Here is a 17,442-nt window from a genome sequence, read left to right as displayed (position 1 = left end):
ATTTAATAGTTTGTTGAAGATTATAAATAATTCATAGTATAAATATAATTCAATATTTTTAGTTATATAATGCAATCAACGAAACTATTCACGATTGTGCTTATATAAAGTTTCAACAGTTATTTATTTATTTATTTGTTTGTTTACAAGTTAGTTTGTACATAATATAATATATTGATCGGATTCATATTAATATAACAATAAAAAATAAAAATATTAATTGTATTATACTCAGGGTCTCTATGACTAGCAACACACTTGACTAATATTTACCCCAGGAAACTTTACAACGTGCATATTATTAGATTACTACAATAAAAGCAACTTTATTGTGTATTAGAGTCATATTATTATAAAATATTATAACATACGCTAGAGTACATACAGGATAAAGAATACGTGTATGATAATTGAAGATTTCATGACGTTTTCATCTGTCCTAGAGTAAAAAAATAGTTGGGCGCGGAATCACCATAATCAAACATGGAGTTGTTTAATGTTAGATTATTACTACGAACACAATTAGACATATATCACTTTAATCACATATAATAAGTAATTAATTAACAGTAATGCAATAATAATGGAATATTTTTTTAAGTTGTCTAATAGATCTTTGTATTGTCATTTTGTGGTCTATCAATAATACCATATTAGTGTTCGGGGTAATTTTATAACATGAATTAGGGTCCATGTAAACAAGAAGAGGTATGAACCACAAGTTGCAACTCGTAATGGAGTTTTGTATTTATTGAAGATTATCACCAATTACAAGACAGTTATAGGCCAAGGCTGTGTTTCAGTTCACAACAGGACACACGTGTGACTAGAAGGTTGTTATAATAGAGATTGGGTTTGGTGTTACCTGTTACTAAGTATTTTAACAGGTGAAGATATACTCCGTTAAGATTGGACATAGAATCAGTAAAATCGTCTTTTTAATTCTCATTGGCTCATTAAATAGATAGATAGACTGATGGGTAGATAGACTGATGGGTAGATAGACTGATGGGTAGATAGACTGATGGGTAGATATGCATTAATGTAAAAAAATATGGGCACTTACTGTAAGTGATGTCAGGATGAATATTTTTACTAAAGACTCGTGTGTGTGTGTGTGTGTGTGTGTGTGTGTGATTTGTAAAGGTGTGTTGGATTACCTTAAAAATTACCACCCTAATACATCCTTGGCGGGAATGGTTATGTTAGATTAAGTTAGCCTAAGGGTGGTTAATCTGAAGGTGATATAAGCTGGGGTGATTTAGTATTTCTTGATTCGGCCTTTTTATATTTGTGCACCGTTCTATCTCTCGGTGTTCAGAATGTTTCCGAATGTTTAGACAATTCTAAGACATTTTTCTTCTATGATTTCTCATCTGAAATTAAGGTTAGATTAGGTAGGTTTGTTTTTGGTGATTTTCTATGTTTTTTTTATTTTTATATGGAAGAAAGGGGGTAGGTTAAGTTAGGTTATAGTCTTTTGGTATTTGAAATATCATAGAAGAAAAATGTGTTAGAATTGTCTAAACATTTGGAAACATTCTGAACACCGAGAGATAGAACGGTGTACTAGTATAAAAAGAAAGAACGATGTACTACTACTATAAATTGACCCTTGATTTTTATGTTGTTTTAGGATACGGTCAGCCAGATGTGTGTCCTGTAGAGTGTGAGAATGACCCGCTGCTCGGGATGTCAACTGACGTCTGATAAAATTTTTAAATGCCTGAACGCCTAGATTGGCTTGCCATCATCACAGTACCTGTAGATCGTCAGCGTTTGTATTTGTTGCTGTCGTGGTCACTCGTCACTGTCATGCACCTCGCGCCCAGCAACACAGATGCTCACAAGTCCTTACTCCAAGTTGTCTCTTCTACTCAGTGTTAGTCTCAAGAGGAACTTTACTACTTTTGCTCAGAAGTTTTATCGTCAACAACCTGAGCTCTGGCCGCCACGTGCTGGACCGAGGAGGTCTCTCTACCCTGGCTCACTTTGTGATCGGACTCGGCCGCTACATGTCGTCACACGCCTCTGCCACGACGAGAAGACACAGGTCGATGCCAAGATGGTCCGTATTCTCAATGTGGCCGAAAAGAACGATGCGGCAAAAAGCATCGCAGAAATATTGTCTAGGGGCGGCTACAACAGGGTAGGTCATGCGAACATTTACACTCACTCCAGATAGTATCTTAACTGAGAGGTGCGATGAACACTGCGACTCCTGTTGTCTCATTAGGGTTATCAACAAAATCCTTCGTCCTATATTGTGTCGCACAGAATCATAGAGATACTTTATGAAGGGAGTTTATGTACTAACAGTTGTTTTCAGTGCTGTGTCCTAAGGTTCCTCTATGCAGTAGTGGACTCTTCAACCTCTTATGCATACTTTTATTCTTTTGTTTTATATGACCTAATATCCTTCATATCTTCCCACCACAGACCGGATCACTTGAAGATAAAGTTCCCGGTTTATTCCACCGGATAATTAAACTCCTTTTACGTAACCTGATAATTTTACTGCATCAATTGTAACTGCTCATAAAGTTTTCACAGCAGATTGTCATGAAGTGAGTTTAATGATTAGATGAAATAAATTATGTGTCTAATCTTCAGGTGGTCAAATACGTTGGGTGTATAATCTTCAGGTGATCCAATCTTTCTTCTCTAACATTCACATAGAAATCAAATGATGTCTTGTAGGAATGTATGTTGAGTTATACAGTTATCCCTCGGTTAACGAACGCCTCGGTTAACGAAATTTCGGTTAATGAATTACCTTCCATAAGAATCTTCATTTCGGTTAACGAAAAAAATTCGGTTAACGAATTCCTTACAAATTCTTCTCAACATGTTTTTGCTTGCTCACCAGCTGTAGTATTAGTCCGCCAATACAGTAATCGGTTCTAGGGCTTAATTTCGTTACCATTTGAATAAATATCAAGAAGGTTGTACTATTCAATAATTTTAAAAGTTTTATATTAAATTTTTTAGTCATTTTAACAATTATTAAACATAATTGAAGTACAGGAAACTAGTTTTTAGCGCGCCAAACAGCCACTTGACTCACCCAGCAGGCGTCAGTTTGTGTCTCTGCTCAGTGGAGGTAACATCTTGCTTGAGACTCTCTTGAACATAAACTATTTTTACGTTTTTACAGTACAATTATTGGTCATTCTGAAATTTATTTTACATATTGACAATATATAGTGCAGTGCAGTGTTGATTTAAAGAAAATAATCTTGAATTACACCGAGTGAACCTAAAATTTTATGGGTGAAATGACGGCACGAAGCATGGGGTGATTTCTCTTCCATCCCCACTTCCTTCTCTTCTCCCTTCTCCTCCACCCCCACTTCTAATTCCAATCATCATCATCATCAACCAGGAGCCTTCTACATGCACACCTCAAAGTAAGTGTACTTTACTGCATTTATTTTTAGTTTGTATGTAATTTTCGGTGAGCTGGAACCAATTATCCAAAATCCCATTGAAACAATGGTTTCGGTTAATGAACGACCTGGAACGAATTGTGTTCGTTAACCGAGGGACCACTGTACACATATACATAAGCTGTCTGTATGTTCACTCCATACAAAAATAGAAGAAGAACAGCCATACAAAATATATTATCCAGATTATTATATGCAAAGTGTCTCAGAAAAATGTATAACAGCGCCTTACAAATTTTCAGGGAGATCACATGTGGTAGAGGACAATCTTTAAGGCAGTGTGTATGCAATTTTCTGACACACCCTGTAGATGATAAGAGAATTTTATATACTGTATACAAATTAATATGAACTGTATAGATATGTTTATTTTATTTATTTATTTATTTATGATGACAGAGGGATGGTTACAGCGTTTACAACAAGATCTATGAATTCGACACAATGATAAGTGGCCAACAGTGTCAAATGGTGATGACGTCCGTGTCAGGTCATCTGCTGAATCACGCGTTTACAGGAACCTTCCGCAAATGGCTGGGCTGTAGTCCCCTCAGCCTGTTCGATGCTCCGATGGTGAAGAACTGTCCCGAAGATAGGGAGCCTATTAAGGTCAGTTGGTTTAGGTCAAGCTAGGTCAGGTCAGGTTGAGTTAAGTTCAGTTAAGTTAGTTAGTTAAGGTTGGGTTGGGTCGGGTTGGGTCATGTTAGGTTAGTTTAGGTTAGGTTATATTAAGTTATATTAGGATGAGTTAGGCTAGTTTGGGTTGAGTTAGGTTAGGTTAATTTAGGTTGGGTTATGTTAGGTTCAGTTAGGTCAGGTTAATTTAGGTTGGGGGTTAGGTTAAGAGATCAGACCTGGAGTTATAACATTTCACAAAGTTAATGTTTTGTTAAATTACTACAGAACAAAAACATTCTTGCATTTGTAGTTGAGAACAAAACAAAATTAATAGATAAACTAGTGCTGTAAACAATTTATATACGTCAGAGTAAACAAAATAAAGAACGTTCTCGACTGTAAACACTTTATACACATCATAATCAACAAAATATAGAACGTTCTGTAATCTCTGCAGCGGACACTAGAGAGAGAGGTCCGTCGTGCGTCCCGGCTCATCATCTGGACGGATTGTGATCGTGAGGGGGAGAACATCGGCTTTGAGATCATCGACGTGTGTAAGGCCGTCAAGCCGGACCTGTTCGTGTTAAGGTATACTGAATATTGTTTTTTAATAATTTTTTTTTAACATCTATTTACCTAAATTTAAACTTGTCACTTGTATTGATATTGTGTGTGTTTTGTGATATGTGCTTGTTTGTGCATGTATGTGTGTTTGTTTTGTGTTGTGTGTGTGTGCGTGTTATGTGCCTGTGTGTGATTTGTTATATATGCTTATGTTGTGTGTATGTATATGTGTGTGTGTATACATTTCTTCACAAGTCCTCATTACCATATCTGTATTTCAGGGCCAAGTTTTCAGAGATCACCTTTCAGTCCATCCAGCGAGCATTACAGACCCTTGGGCCCCCAGACAAGCGGCAGAATGATGCTGTTGACGTGCGATCTGAACTGGACTTAAGAATAGGTCAGTGTGACGTTCTCTTACAGCATCTTATAGTACAGTACAGTGATAGGATGATGGGTTCACATGAAGATTAGTCCACCCAGCTTATTTCAATTTAAAATTAAACACCCCAGCTTATTTCACCTAAGGATTAACTATGCAAATGTTAACCTAATCTAACCCTTCCAGGTAGCATTAGGGTGTTTAATTATCTATCAAGTGTAACAATCTGGGGCAGGCTAATCTTTAAATGATCCACAAAGTTTATATTGCACTGTACTTCAGATAATAACACCAAACTACAAATATTAACCACTTTCCTGAATAACCAAATAAAATATCAAAAGTGGCATCCCCGAAGTGTAGGAGTTATTGGAAGTATTCTTTTAACCCCTTGTGTATGGGGTCCTCTCTCAGCTGAATAAAATCATAAGGTATTGGCCAAATAAAATATGAAAAGTAGCATCCCCATATTGAAGGAATTGGATCTAATTATATGTTTGTTTTTTATACGACAGGCGCTGCATTCACGAGGTTCCAGACGCTCCGATTACAGAAGGTGTTTCCGCAGACTCTGGTCGACACTCTCATCAGTTACGGGTCGTGTCAGTTTCCCACTCTAGGGTTTGTGGTCGAGAGATACAAAGCCATCCAGGAATTCATCCCTCAGCAGTTTTGGAAGATTAAAGGTATTGTTTGGGTGTTTAGAGGGGACGTGTTCTGAGTCATTGTACGGTTTTTATATTAAGTCCTCCATCTTGTTTCACTTAAGTACCCGAATGAAAAACTAACCTAACTAGCTGTAACCTAACTTAATTAACCTAACCTAATCCAACCAAACTTAAAATAACCCAACTCATCCTATCCCAACCCAACCTAATCAATCTTAATCTAACCTAATCCATCCTAACCAATCCTAACCCAACCTAATCCACCCTAACCTAACCAGATCCACCCTAATCTAGCCTAATCATCAGTTAAGATTGATCTAAGTCGTCTAAATCATCACGTCAGTCTTGTTTTACGTCCCCACCAGTCACACACGCGGGAGAGGAGGGCATCATTGAATTCCATTGGCGGCGAGTGCGGTTGTTTGACCATTTGGCGTGTCTGGTGCTGTTCGAGAAGTGCCAGGAGAACCCACTAGCTCGAGTCACCAAAATAACCACGAAGAACAAGACCAAATGGCGACCACTGCCCCTTGACACAGTGGTGAGGAATTTGTATAGACGTATGAAAATTGTGTTATTAAGTTGTTTGTCCTTGATTAATTGTCCTAGTTGATGAAATAAGCTGTTTGTTTCTTAATTTATTGTTCAAGTTCGTGAAATATGGTGAAACAAGCTGTTTTTTCTTTAATTACTTTTCTTTAATTACTTGTCCTAGTTGGTTAAATAAGCTGGGGTGCCTAAGCTTAACATGATCCATTATTTATTTCACAAATTTTATGGATTCTCATTTCGCTTATACTCGAATAGTTCTTCCTCGTGTCGTTTATACATTCTTACATTCTTATACCAGTTGTGTTCTCCCAAGTTATAAAATGAATATACCAACAAACTGACAAAATTCCTCAACCCTACAGGAGATGGAAAAGTTGGTGTCACGGAAACTACGCATCAACGCAAAGGAAACCATGAAAATTGCAGAGAAACTTTACACACAGGGATATATTAGTTACCCACGAACAGAGACCAACATCTTCCCCAAGGAGCTGGACCTTCGACCTCTTGTACAGATGCAGACAGACGATGTGAATTGGGGAGGTGGGTGTAGAAGGTGTTAAGGAAGTGGGTGTACTGTGCTGTATGTGAGGTCCTCAAATTCATCTTGCGTTACCCTGTTGAGTTCGTCATCTGTAAAGCCATTAGTCACGCCCTAGCCATGTGTGTTTAAAGCAGAGTCACACTGAGAGGAGGTGGGGTGGGTGGGTTCCTTATATAACACCAGTACCACCTGTGTTGTGAGGGGCATGACCTGTGGTACTGCATCTTAGTTAATATTGTGTGTTATTGATAGAAACTAATGCCAAATGTTTATATAGGAATTATTTAGTTTATTTTGTGTTGATAGAAATTAATGCCAAACGTTTATATAGGAATTATTTAGTTTATTTTGTGTTGATAGAAATTAATGCCAAACGTTTATATAGGAATTTAGTTAATGTGTGTTATTGGTACATACCAACTAATGTTACTATTTGGTCAGGTTTCGCTGGCAGAGTATTAGAAGAAGGGCCCAACCCACGCCACGGCAAGAAGTCCGACCAGGCCCATCCTCCCATCCACCCAACTAAATATGTCTCAACGCTACAAGGCAACGAACAGAAGATTTATGAGTTCATCGTACGACACTTCCTGGCCTGTGTGAGTAAAGACGCCCGGGGCACGGAAACCATCGTCGAGATTGACATTGAGGGTGAACTGGTGAGTATTATTTAACAGCAGGGCTTACTGACACTCTGGCTGGGGTGTTTAATACTCAGGTGTTCCTTTGATGTATAAACCATCATTATATCCCCCTCTCCCTCCCTCCCTCCATTTCAGGTGTCTAATACTCAGGTGTTCCTTTGATGTATTAACCATCATTATATTCCCCCCTCCCTCCCTCCAGTTCAGTGCAAATGGTCTTATTATCCTGGAGCGGAACTACCTGGAGGTGTATCATTACGATCGTTGGAGTGATAAGGTAATGCCACGGTACGAGGAGGGTCAAGAATTCACCCCAACTTCGGTGGACATGACCGATGGAGAGACTTCACCGCCGGCTCTCCTGACTGAAGCAGACCTGATCGCCCTTATGGAGAAACATGGCATTGGTGAGGAATTTATGTTCACTTGGTATAAACAATGAGATTTTGCAGTACAGGGGTTAGACTTGTGAAAATTTGCCTGGAGGTTGATATTCTGTAACTCGTGGGAACCTTAATACTGTAGTGCACTGTGAGGTATGGACGGATTAATTTACCCTTCTTATATCCGCAGGAACGGATGCCACTCATGCGGATCACATCGAGACGATTAAATCCCGCTCGTACGTAGGACTACAGGACATGCGGTTTGTGCCCGGCCAGCTCGGCATGGGCCTGGTTGAAGGGTACGATGCCATGGGCTTCCACATGTCAAAACCCAACTTACGAGCTGAACTGGAGGCAGACTTGAAGAGGTAAGAAATGTTGGATGTAAACTAATTTGATACTTATGTGATTAGCTGAAATTAGGTGGGTGTCAAATCATCAGTAAAAATAAGCGGGGGTGTAAAATCATTAGTCAAAATAAGCTGGGGTGTAAAATCATTAGTCAAAATAAGCTGGGGTGTCAAATCATTAGTAAAAATAAACTGGGGTGTCAAATCATTAGTAAATATTAACTGGGGTGTCAAATCATCAGTAAAAATAAGCTGGGGTGTGAAATCATTAGTCAAAATAAGCTGGGGTGTAAAATCATTAGTCAAAATAAGCTGGGGTGTCAAATCATCAGGTGAAATAAACTGGGGTGTCAAATCATTAGTCAAAATAAGCTGGGGTGTCAAATCATCAGGTGAAATAAGCTGGGGTGTCAAATCATTAGTCAAAATAAGCTGGGGTGTCAAGTCATTAGTAAAAATAAGCTGGGGTGTCAAATCATCAGGTGCTCCGACTTATCTGTTCAATCTTCTTCATTTTTTTATGCAGAATCTGTGAAGGAACGAAGGAGCCGGACGTTGTACTGCGGGAACAGATCGTTAAATATCGGCAGTACTTCGTGGAGGCATTACGGCAGGTGTGTAGTTGTGACCCGGTGAGGTGTTGTACAAAAAATATTATCATAACTTTGTCGCTGTTACTTTGAGGTTATCTCTCTCTCTCTCTCTCCCCCCTTTATTCAGTTATTTTTAGTCTTTGTTCCGTACTGTTACTTTAGTTATATTCACCAACATTTATGCTATCCACAGTAATGCAGATATGTTACTGACTCACCCCATAGTCCTGGAAATATGCTACTGACTCGCCCCATAATACTGGAAATACATTACTGACTCATCCCATAGTACTGGAAATATGCTACTGACTCGCCTCATAGTACTGGAAATACTTTACTGACTCCCCCCATAGTACTGGAAATACTTTACTGACTCCCCCCATAGTACTGGAAATATGCTACTGACTCACCTCATAGTACTGGAAATATGCTACTGACTCACCTCATAGTACTGGAAATATGCTACTGACTCGCCCCATAGTACTGGAAATACATTACTGACTCATTCCATAGTACTGGAAATATGCTACTGACTCGCCTCATAGTACTGGAAATACTTTACTGACTCACCCCATAGTCCTGGAAATATGCTACTGACTCGCCCCATAGTCCTGGAAATATGCTACCCACTCTCCCTATATCACTCACAGTTCATGCTTAGTCATCTGTAAACAAACGTATCATTGGTCTCTCCAGGCTAAGAAGATCGACACGGCTTTGAGTAAGTTTCTGGACGAGGAGCCTCACCAACGCCCAGATGACGTTCCCATCCCCGACATACCACAGTTTACGCCTGTGAGTATTGTGTCTGTGTCCTGAACTCCTGGTAGCTATATGTGTTTTGTGACCCTATGACCTCTATGTGTCTTGATACATAAACTGTGTGAACTATGACCTCTCTGTGTCCTGATATATATACTGTGTGAATTATGACCTCCTCTATGTGTCTGATACATAAACTGTGTAAATTTAACCTAACAAAATCTAACCTGACCTGACCTGTATGTGTCCTGATACATACCATACTCTGTGAACCATGACCCCTCTATGTGCCCTGATACATAATATAAGGTGTACACATGCGGCAGGTGTCCAAGTGTGCGTTGTGCGGGTGTGACATGGTGGTGAAACAAAAGCGTGATGGTGCGTTCTTCATCACGTGCCAAGGCTTCCCAGAGTGTCGTTCGTGTATTTGGTTCCCCAATATGGTGATCGCCGCCTCCATCTGTGAGGAATCGTGCTCTCAGGTATTGTTGACCTGACCTGACCTATGCTAACCTTACCTAACATATGCTATCCCAACTTATCCTAATTTAACCTATTGTTACCTTACATAATCTAACCTGACCTGACCTATGCTAAACTAACCTATTATAATTTAACCTAACCTAACAAAACCTAACCTATCCTGACCTAACAAAACCTAACCTACCCTAACCTGACCTGATCTGTGTTGAACTAACCTATCATAATTGAACCTAACCTAAGCCAACCTGATCTAACCTAACCTAACCCAACCTAGTGTATCAACATTACAACATCCACACATCCAAACACATAATCACTTTGTTAACATCATCGTAATGTGTGTTACATCTACAAGAGGCATTATATCTCCATCACGCCTAGATTAATAGAAATACTGTATTAATAGATAGAGAGGTGGATGGATGGAGGGTTAGGTGGATGGAAGAATGGATAGGTGGATGGAAGAATGGATAGGTGGATGGAAGAATGGATAGGTGGATGGATGGATAGGTATTCAGTAAAATCATCGTACTAGTTTATAATTGGTTCAGTATATATATAGATAGTGCAGGTATACAGTTCAGCATATGTATACAGTGTAGTTAATGCTGGTATATAGATAATATGTATACAGTATAGACAATGTAGGTATACAGTAGTACACATGTATATAGACAATGCAGGTATACAACGTACCTAAACAATGCAGGTATACAAACAATGTATACTTAGACAATACAGGTATACAAACAAAATACCTAGACAGTGCAGGTATATAAATAAAATACCTAGACAATACAGATATCTTTGTCTCCTCACAGTGTGATGGATCGCCTAAGAAAATCAAGTTCAAGTTCAAACCTCGGTCGTATTACCCCTACATCCCCGACGAGTACGAGACCTGTGTCGGAGGATGTGACCCAGAGTTTCTAGAGATAATCAACGTCAAACCTCTACCTTCTCCCCGGGGACAAGGTGCGTGCTGCTGCCCTCTCGTTTAGGGTTATTGAAATGTCCCCCGTGAACGTTGGTGGTAAATGACCCATGACCTAAGCTGTTGTGTCGCTAGGGATGTAATTACTGTACCTTACTCAATCAATCAACCCCTGTGAACATGTAATAGTTAACAGTATAGTTGCACCTTATTTGTTATACCTTTGTTGTTATGTATCTTGTTCTATGTACAGTAAATATTAGGAATGGGGTGATCCATTTCCAGGATTTACTGTGATCATTTACAATATTTACTGTAAATAGGACAAAGGTGTATAACAATGTAGATATAGTAACTATTATACTATATTACCAATTATTACAGGTGTACAGGACAGTGAGTTTTGGATTACCCTGTACAGTACTATTACATCTATATATAAAATTAATTAACTTGTGGAATTAAAGAAAGAAAAAAGTTGAGCATAGTTATATATTTTGTTTATACAGTAGATCATATTGGTCCCAGGAACAGTTAACATCATCTGTACAGAGAAGCTGTTGATAATATAATTGGGTAAAGTGTTTTAGTGGTTTTAAGTCATAAGAGGTTATGTTTTCTCATTCCAGGAGGAGGACAGTTGGCCCCGAACAGACCAGCAGGTGCCCCATCCAACAGGGATAACTTCCCAAACACAAACACCAACCAGCAGACAATAATATCCTTCCAACGTAGAGGCAACGCCAACAACAACGCTAGTACTGGTATCAATGTAAACAATACTAATGCCGCTAATAATGCCGGTGGCAGCAACAATGAAGGAGGCCAAACTTTTGGTAGAAGTGCAGACACATCTGGTAGAGGCCGTGGGAGCCAGGGAAGAGGAAGAGGAAGAGAAGGTTATGGCGCCACAAATAACGACAGTGCCACAAACGGCATGGGCTCTTTTTCTACTACCGTTGGGTCATCACCTCCCACTAATCTCTCGTGGAATGGCAACAGACAAGAAGATCGGGATAATGCCATTATGTGCAATTGTAACGAGGAAGCCCTCTTGCTCACCGTGCGGAAAGAAGGCCCAAACACTGGTATGACTACTGACTTGTATTCTGAGATTAAACTAATTGACTCAACATAACAACATAATGTGTATAGTGAACCATGGTAAAAATAATCTGAATCCATGCAAAAACTAAACATTAAACACCACATTCTGTCTATAAACTTGTCTCTGTGTAAATTGAGGATCTGAACAAATTATTTATATTTTTACTCTGTCTCATCACCTGTTATTTTACCATATTTATTTTGCTTCTCTCACACTTATCATTCCCTCTTCTCTCTCAGTGAGGTATTATCCCACACACAAAGGTAATTAATAGTATATTATGGTATAGTATAGTTCATATATATATCTCAATTTATGATAACTATTTACTGTTCTGTGATTTAGAATATGGTCTTAAATGGAGTTGCCCCAGTATTCCATTTCTGTTCTTGGTTCTTCTGTTTCTTCATCTTTATCATCTGTGTCTTATTATTCCATCTTCTGTTGTGAGGTTGATCATCCAGTTCTTCCATCTCTACAGTTATTGGTCTCTGTCTCTCATCTCATGTTAGTTATGATTTTCTTGTTTCCTTTTTCATCACATATTTGTCTTCTTCTGTTTCTTCCTTCACCATGTTGTTCCTTTTTCATCAAATGTAAACACTCCGGGGAATAATCCAATGGACTTTTGTCTTGTGTGTTTACAGGTCGTAGGTTCTACAAGTGCCACAAGTTCGAAGGCGGATGTAACTTCTTCCTGTGGGAGGACCCAAACGAAAATGATAACCGTGGTGATGGTGGAGGGGGAGGTGGAGCTGGTGGTGGAGGAGGTGGTGGAGGTGGAGGAGGAGGTGGCGGAGGATGGCAAGGTGGTGGAGGAGGTGGCGGAGGATGGCAAGGTGGAAGTGGAGGAGGAGGGTGGCAAGGAGGTGGTGGTGGAGGATGGCAAGGTGGAAGTGGAGGAGGTGGTGGTAGAGGAGGAGGTGGAAGTGGAGGATGGGGGGGAAGTGGTGGAGGTAGCAGCGGTTACATGTCCACTTCAGGAGGGAGTGGAGCTTCGTCATCTGGATGGAATGGAGCATCCACTTCAGGTAAGATCTCTTGAGTGTGTGTGTTGGTCGTTACTTTGTACAGGTGTAAGGTTAATTAAATGACCCCTTGTTACCCTTGTTCAAATAAAGTCTACTCTATTGCCTAATTAATCCCTTGTTTCAATTAAAGTATATGGTAATTAATCCCTAGTTTCAATTACATTATTTTGTCTAATTAATTTAAGGCAAATAAATGATACTCTAAGAAAATTCCTATCCTTTTAAGCTACAGACACACACACACACACTCACACACACACACACACACACACACACACACACCCACCTGTAGATGCTATTATTATTTTCTGTCCAATATTAATCCTTCTTAATGTCAACTACTATTATTTTGCTATGATACTTCTTGCCCTCAGAAAGCTTCCTAGTGTCAATTTCTCAGTTTATATGACCCAAAATCACGTCGTTTACCAAGAAATCGCTCGACGGTTTCCGCTCACGTTTACGACACATTTACGAATGTTATTGTTTGCAGGTTTTAACGGAGGTGGTGAGCCGTCCGAGGAGGGTGTGGTTCTCTGCAATTGTTCCATACCTGCCAAGAAGTAAGTCAGGAATGGTCACTTAGGTTAAATAATGGTTACTTAGGTTAAATAATGGTTACTTAGGTTGAATAATGGTCACTTAGGTTGAATAATGGTTACTTAGGTTGAATAATAGATAGACGGATCGATTGATAGAAATTGGATTAAAGTTTAGAAAGAAATATGAAGATAAAAGGAAAATAAGAATCTCAGTCTAATAGTAATAATTTAATAGTAATAGTAACAGTCTAATAGTAACAGTCTAATAGTAATAGTTTAATAGACTGGAGTACCTGGAGAAGACTGTAGTACCTAGAGAAGCAAACCTACTGATAATGTCACACTGGATATTCTCAAATCTGACCCAGGCTGATGATTGAACCCAGGACACAGTAGAGAGTCAATCACATCACCGCCATACCGCTCTTAAATGTCTTCCTGTAGAGTATTTGTGAATCATTTTAGCTCTTATAAGTTCATTTTTCCTTTCAGGTTAGTGGTGAAGAAGGAGAGCCCCAACAAAGGCCGAGAGTTCTACATCTGCACCAAGGGCCAGAGTGAGCAGTGTCGGTTCTTCAAGTGGGCGGACGAACTGCCAGAGGGCGGTGGAGGAGGAGGAGGAGGAGGAGGCAGTTCGTGGAATAATGGTGTGTATTTCTTGTTGGTTGGGTTAGGTTAAGCTAGTTTAGGTTAGATTAGATTAGGTTATTGTAGGTTTGGTTGAATTAAGTTTGTTTTGGTTAGATTATATTTGGTTAAGTTAATTTAGGTTATGTTAGTCTAGATCAGGTTATGTTATGTTAGTTTTAAGTTAGGTTAAGTTAAGCTGGGGTCTAACCTTAACATTATAAAACATTATTTAAGTTTTCATATAATAAAGGGATTTTAAGGCAGATAAATTAGTGTTTATCATTTATTCAACAGACTCAGGATTTGGGAATTCACGTGGAGGTAAAAGAGGGGGAGCGAGGGGAGGAAAGAAGCGCGCGGCACAGGGAGGCGAGCAGCCCAAGAAGAGGAAGTGTGGAGTGTGTGGGGAAGTGGGGCACAACAGGAAGAATTGCCCACAGAATGATTATTAATTTCAACGTTGTAGTTTTAAGCGGTGATCAAGCGGAGAACTAGAACCCGGATTAGTGAGTACTGTGTTGTACATATTAAGCATTTGTGGAGATGTGTAAAAAAAAAGATTATTTTATTTTTTTAATTAAAGGATATAAAGTGAACATTGTACAGACAGTAGGTGTAGAGAGGTTTGGTCCTTAGTAAGTATATATATAATAAATAAGTGAGTCTTTAAGTACATGAAGTAACTAAGTGATTTAAGTTTATAAAATCAGTTAAGTATTAAGTCTTTGAATATGAACTACTATCATTACAGTGACCCCTCGTTTAACGAGCGCCTCGGTTAACGAACTGCCTTCCATAAGGATCTTCAATTCGGTTAACGAACAAAAATTCGGTTAACGAATTTCTTACGAACCGACCTCAACATGTTTTCGCTTGCACTGACTGGGCAACCAGCTTTAGTATCAGTCCGCCAATATATTAATCGGTTCTAGGGCTTAAATTTCTTACTATTTTAGTAAATAACAAGAAGTTTATACTATTCAATAATTTTAAAAGTTTAATATTCAATTTTTTAGTAATTTTAACAATTATTGAACATAATTGAAGGTAAAGTGACTAGTTTAATGCGCGGCATCCAGCCTCTTAACACAGCAAACAGGCGTTAGTCTCTCTCGTTTTCACTGGAGGTAACATCTTGCTTGAGACTCTCTTCAACTAAAGGCTTTTTTTCTGTTTCCAAGCAAATTATTGGTCATTTTGAAATTTATTTTACATATTGACAATATATAATGCAGTGCAGTGTTGATTTAAAGAAAATAATCTTGAAATACACCAAGAGAACTAAAATTTTATGGGTGAAATGGTGCCATGGGGTGACTTCTCTTCCACCCCAATTCCTTCTCTTCTTCCTTCTCCTCCACCCCCATTCTAATTCCCATCATCATCATCATCCAGGAGCCTTCTACATACACACCTCAAAGTAAGTGAATTTTTCTACCATTTTTGTTGAATTTAGGAAATTTTCGGTGAGCTGGAACCAATTACCCAAAAACCCATTGAAACAATGGTTTCGGTTAACGAGCGACCTTCTGGAACGGATTGAGTTCGTTAAACGAAGGGTCACTGTATAATCAATCCATCTATCTAGTCCGGTTTTAATGAGATGTATTTCAATTTCATCCTTTTAATTGCCATTTTTTTATCTTGACTTTTATATTGTAGTTACGATCCACTTTCCACTTCAAGGTAGGTGAGGGTAATGAACAACTGCTGTTTATGTTTGTCATGATTGCATTTCTGGATTGGAGCCTTGGCATGAATTGAGAGACGCCTGTGCACTGCAATATAGGTTCCTCAAAGACTTTATGACATGACATTGTGTAGTATAGGGTGTCCTAGAATAGTGTTCCTGTCTACCTATGATTCACGGTGTCTTAGGGAGGGAGGGATGCAGGGAACAGGCGAGGAGGGAACAGGCAGGGAGGGAGGGAAACAGGGAGCAGGCAAGGAGGGAAGGATGCAGGGAATAGGCAGGGAGGGAAGGAAACAGGGAGCAGGCAGGGAGGGAGGGAAACAGGGAACTGGGAGGGAGGGAAACAAGGAGCAGGCAAGGGGGAAACAGGAAGCAGGCAAGGAGGGAAGGATGCAGGGAGTAGGCAGGGAGGGAAGGATGCAAGGAACAGGTAGGGAGGGAAACAGGGAGCAGGTAGGCAGGGAGGGAGGCAGGGACTTTTTTCTGGGACACCCTACAGGATATAATCCAGGCATCATTTGGTTCATGATGGATCGACCTACAGATGTTTTTTAGGATCACAACCATAATGTAAATTGTCTGTATTTCACTGATTTAGATGTTGATACAGGTTGAGTCTTCCTTGAAACTTGGTATTATTGTAGAGTTTTTACATTTTTGGGGATAATTTATTTCCTTTTATTAACTAGAATTACTTATGATGTCAAAAGTCTTCCCAAAACAAATCGGTAAATAATTTAACCCTTTAGCCCCGGGGCCTAAGGGTTAATCTCCAGTAGCCAACATTTCTGGGGTTATTGGAGAAGAATTTGGGTAATGTGTAATTGAGGCACCCCAACTTATTTCACCTGATGATTAAACGTCCTGATGCTACCCTAACTTAACACTACCCATCCCTCATCTACTCTAACCTAACACTACCCTACCCTGTCTTAACACCAACCCACCCTATCCTATCCTAACACCGACCTAACCTACCCTACCACCAACCTACCCTACCATGATGCCAACCTACCCTACCAAAATACCAACCTAATCTACCCTATCCTAACCTAACCTACCCTATCCTATCCTTACACCTGCCTTACCCTGACACCTAACCCCCCCTACCCTCCATTAGGGTGTTGAATCATCAAATGAAATTTGCTGGGATGCCAAAATCTTCTTGTGATCCATGATATTTTCTCAAGTTCACCAACCAAGAGAGAGTTTAGAGTTTGTATGTAAGGAAATTTGCTGATGACAGAGCCAGTGTGACATGTCTCTCTCTCTCTCTTGGTATCACGTTCAGTGTAGGCGCTGCGATGGTTTGTTTCCGTTCAGATTGATTCCTTTGTTTTGGCTGAAGTGATTGTTCAGTTAGAGAGTCTGCTTGCCGTACTATGAGTGGTTGAGGTAAATGATGTTTTATTTATAGATGGAGGAATTAATGGTTAAATTTGATACACAAACTACAGTGATTAGTATCATTTAGAGGTGCAGTGATATCTCCGTTAGCCGGAA

At 39.4% G+C, this 17,442-nt stretch overlaps 1 protein-coding gene across 1 annotated transcript; it reads left to right on the top strand.

Moving 5' to 3' along the window:
* The first annotated feature begins 700 nt into the window (after positions 1-700).
* LOC121879728 (DNA topoisomerase 3-alpha-like) lies at positions 701-15,051 on the top strand. The gene is made up of 21 exons (XM_042386493.1): positions 701-833; positions 1,637-2,149; positions 3,849-4,058; positions 4,525-4,658; positions 4,916-5,034; positions 5,532-5,702; positions 6,050-6,225; positions 6,599-6,779; positions 7,222-7,439; positions 7,627-7,831; positions 7,998-8,178; positions 8,687-8,774; positions 9,450-9,548; positions 9,842-10,000; positions 10,823-10,976; positions 11,565-12,023; positions 12,691-12,792; positions 12,964-13,074; positions 13,568-13,637; positions 14,109-14,263; positions 14,541-15,051. Exons 2-21 carry the CDS (start codon positions 1,841-1,843, stop codon positions 14,696-14,698), a joined length of 3,459 nt encoding a protein of 1,152 aa, XP_042242427.1. The 5' UTR covers positions 701-833; positions 1,637-1,840; the 3' UTR covers positions 14,699-15,051.
* The last annotated feature ends 2,391 nt before the right edge of the window (positions 15,052-17,442 follow it).

The sequence above is a fragment of the Homarus americanus genome, unplaced genomic scaffold (assembly GCF_018991925.1).
Source record: "Homarus americanus isolate GMGI-L3 unplaced genomic scaffold, GMGI_Hamer_2.0 scaffold42643, whole genome shotgun sequence".
NCBI classification, from domain to species: Eukaryota; Metazoa; Arthropoda; class Malacostraca; order Decapoda; family Nephropidae; genus Homarus; species Homarus americanus.
The sequence above is the reverse complement of the archived record's forward strand: the minus strand, read 5'-3'. Positions and strand labels throughout refer to the sequence as shown.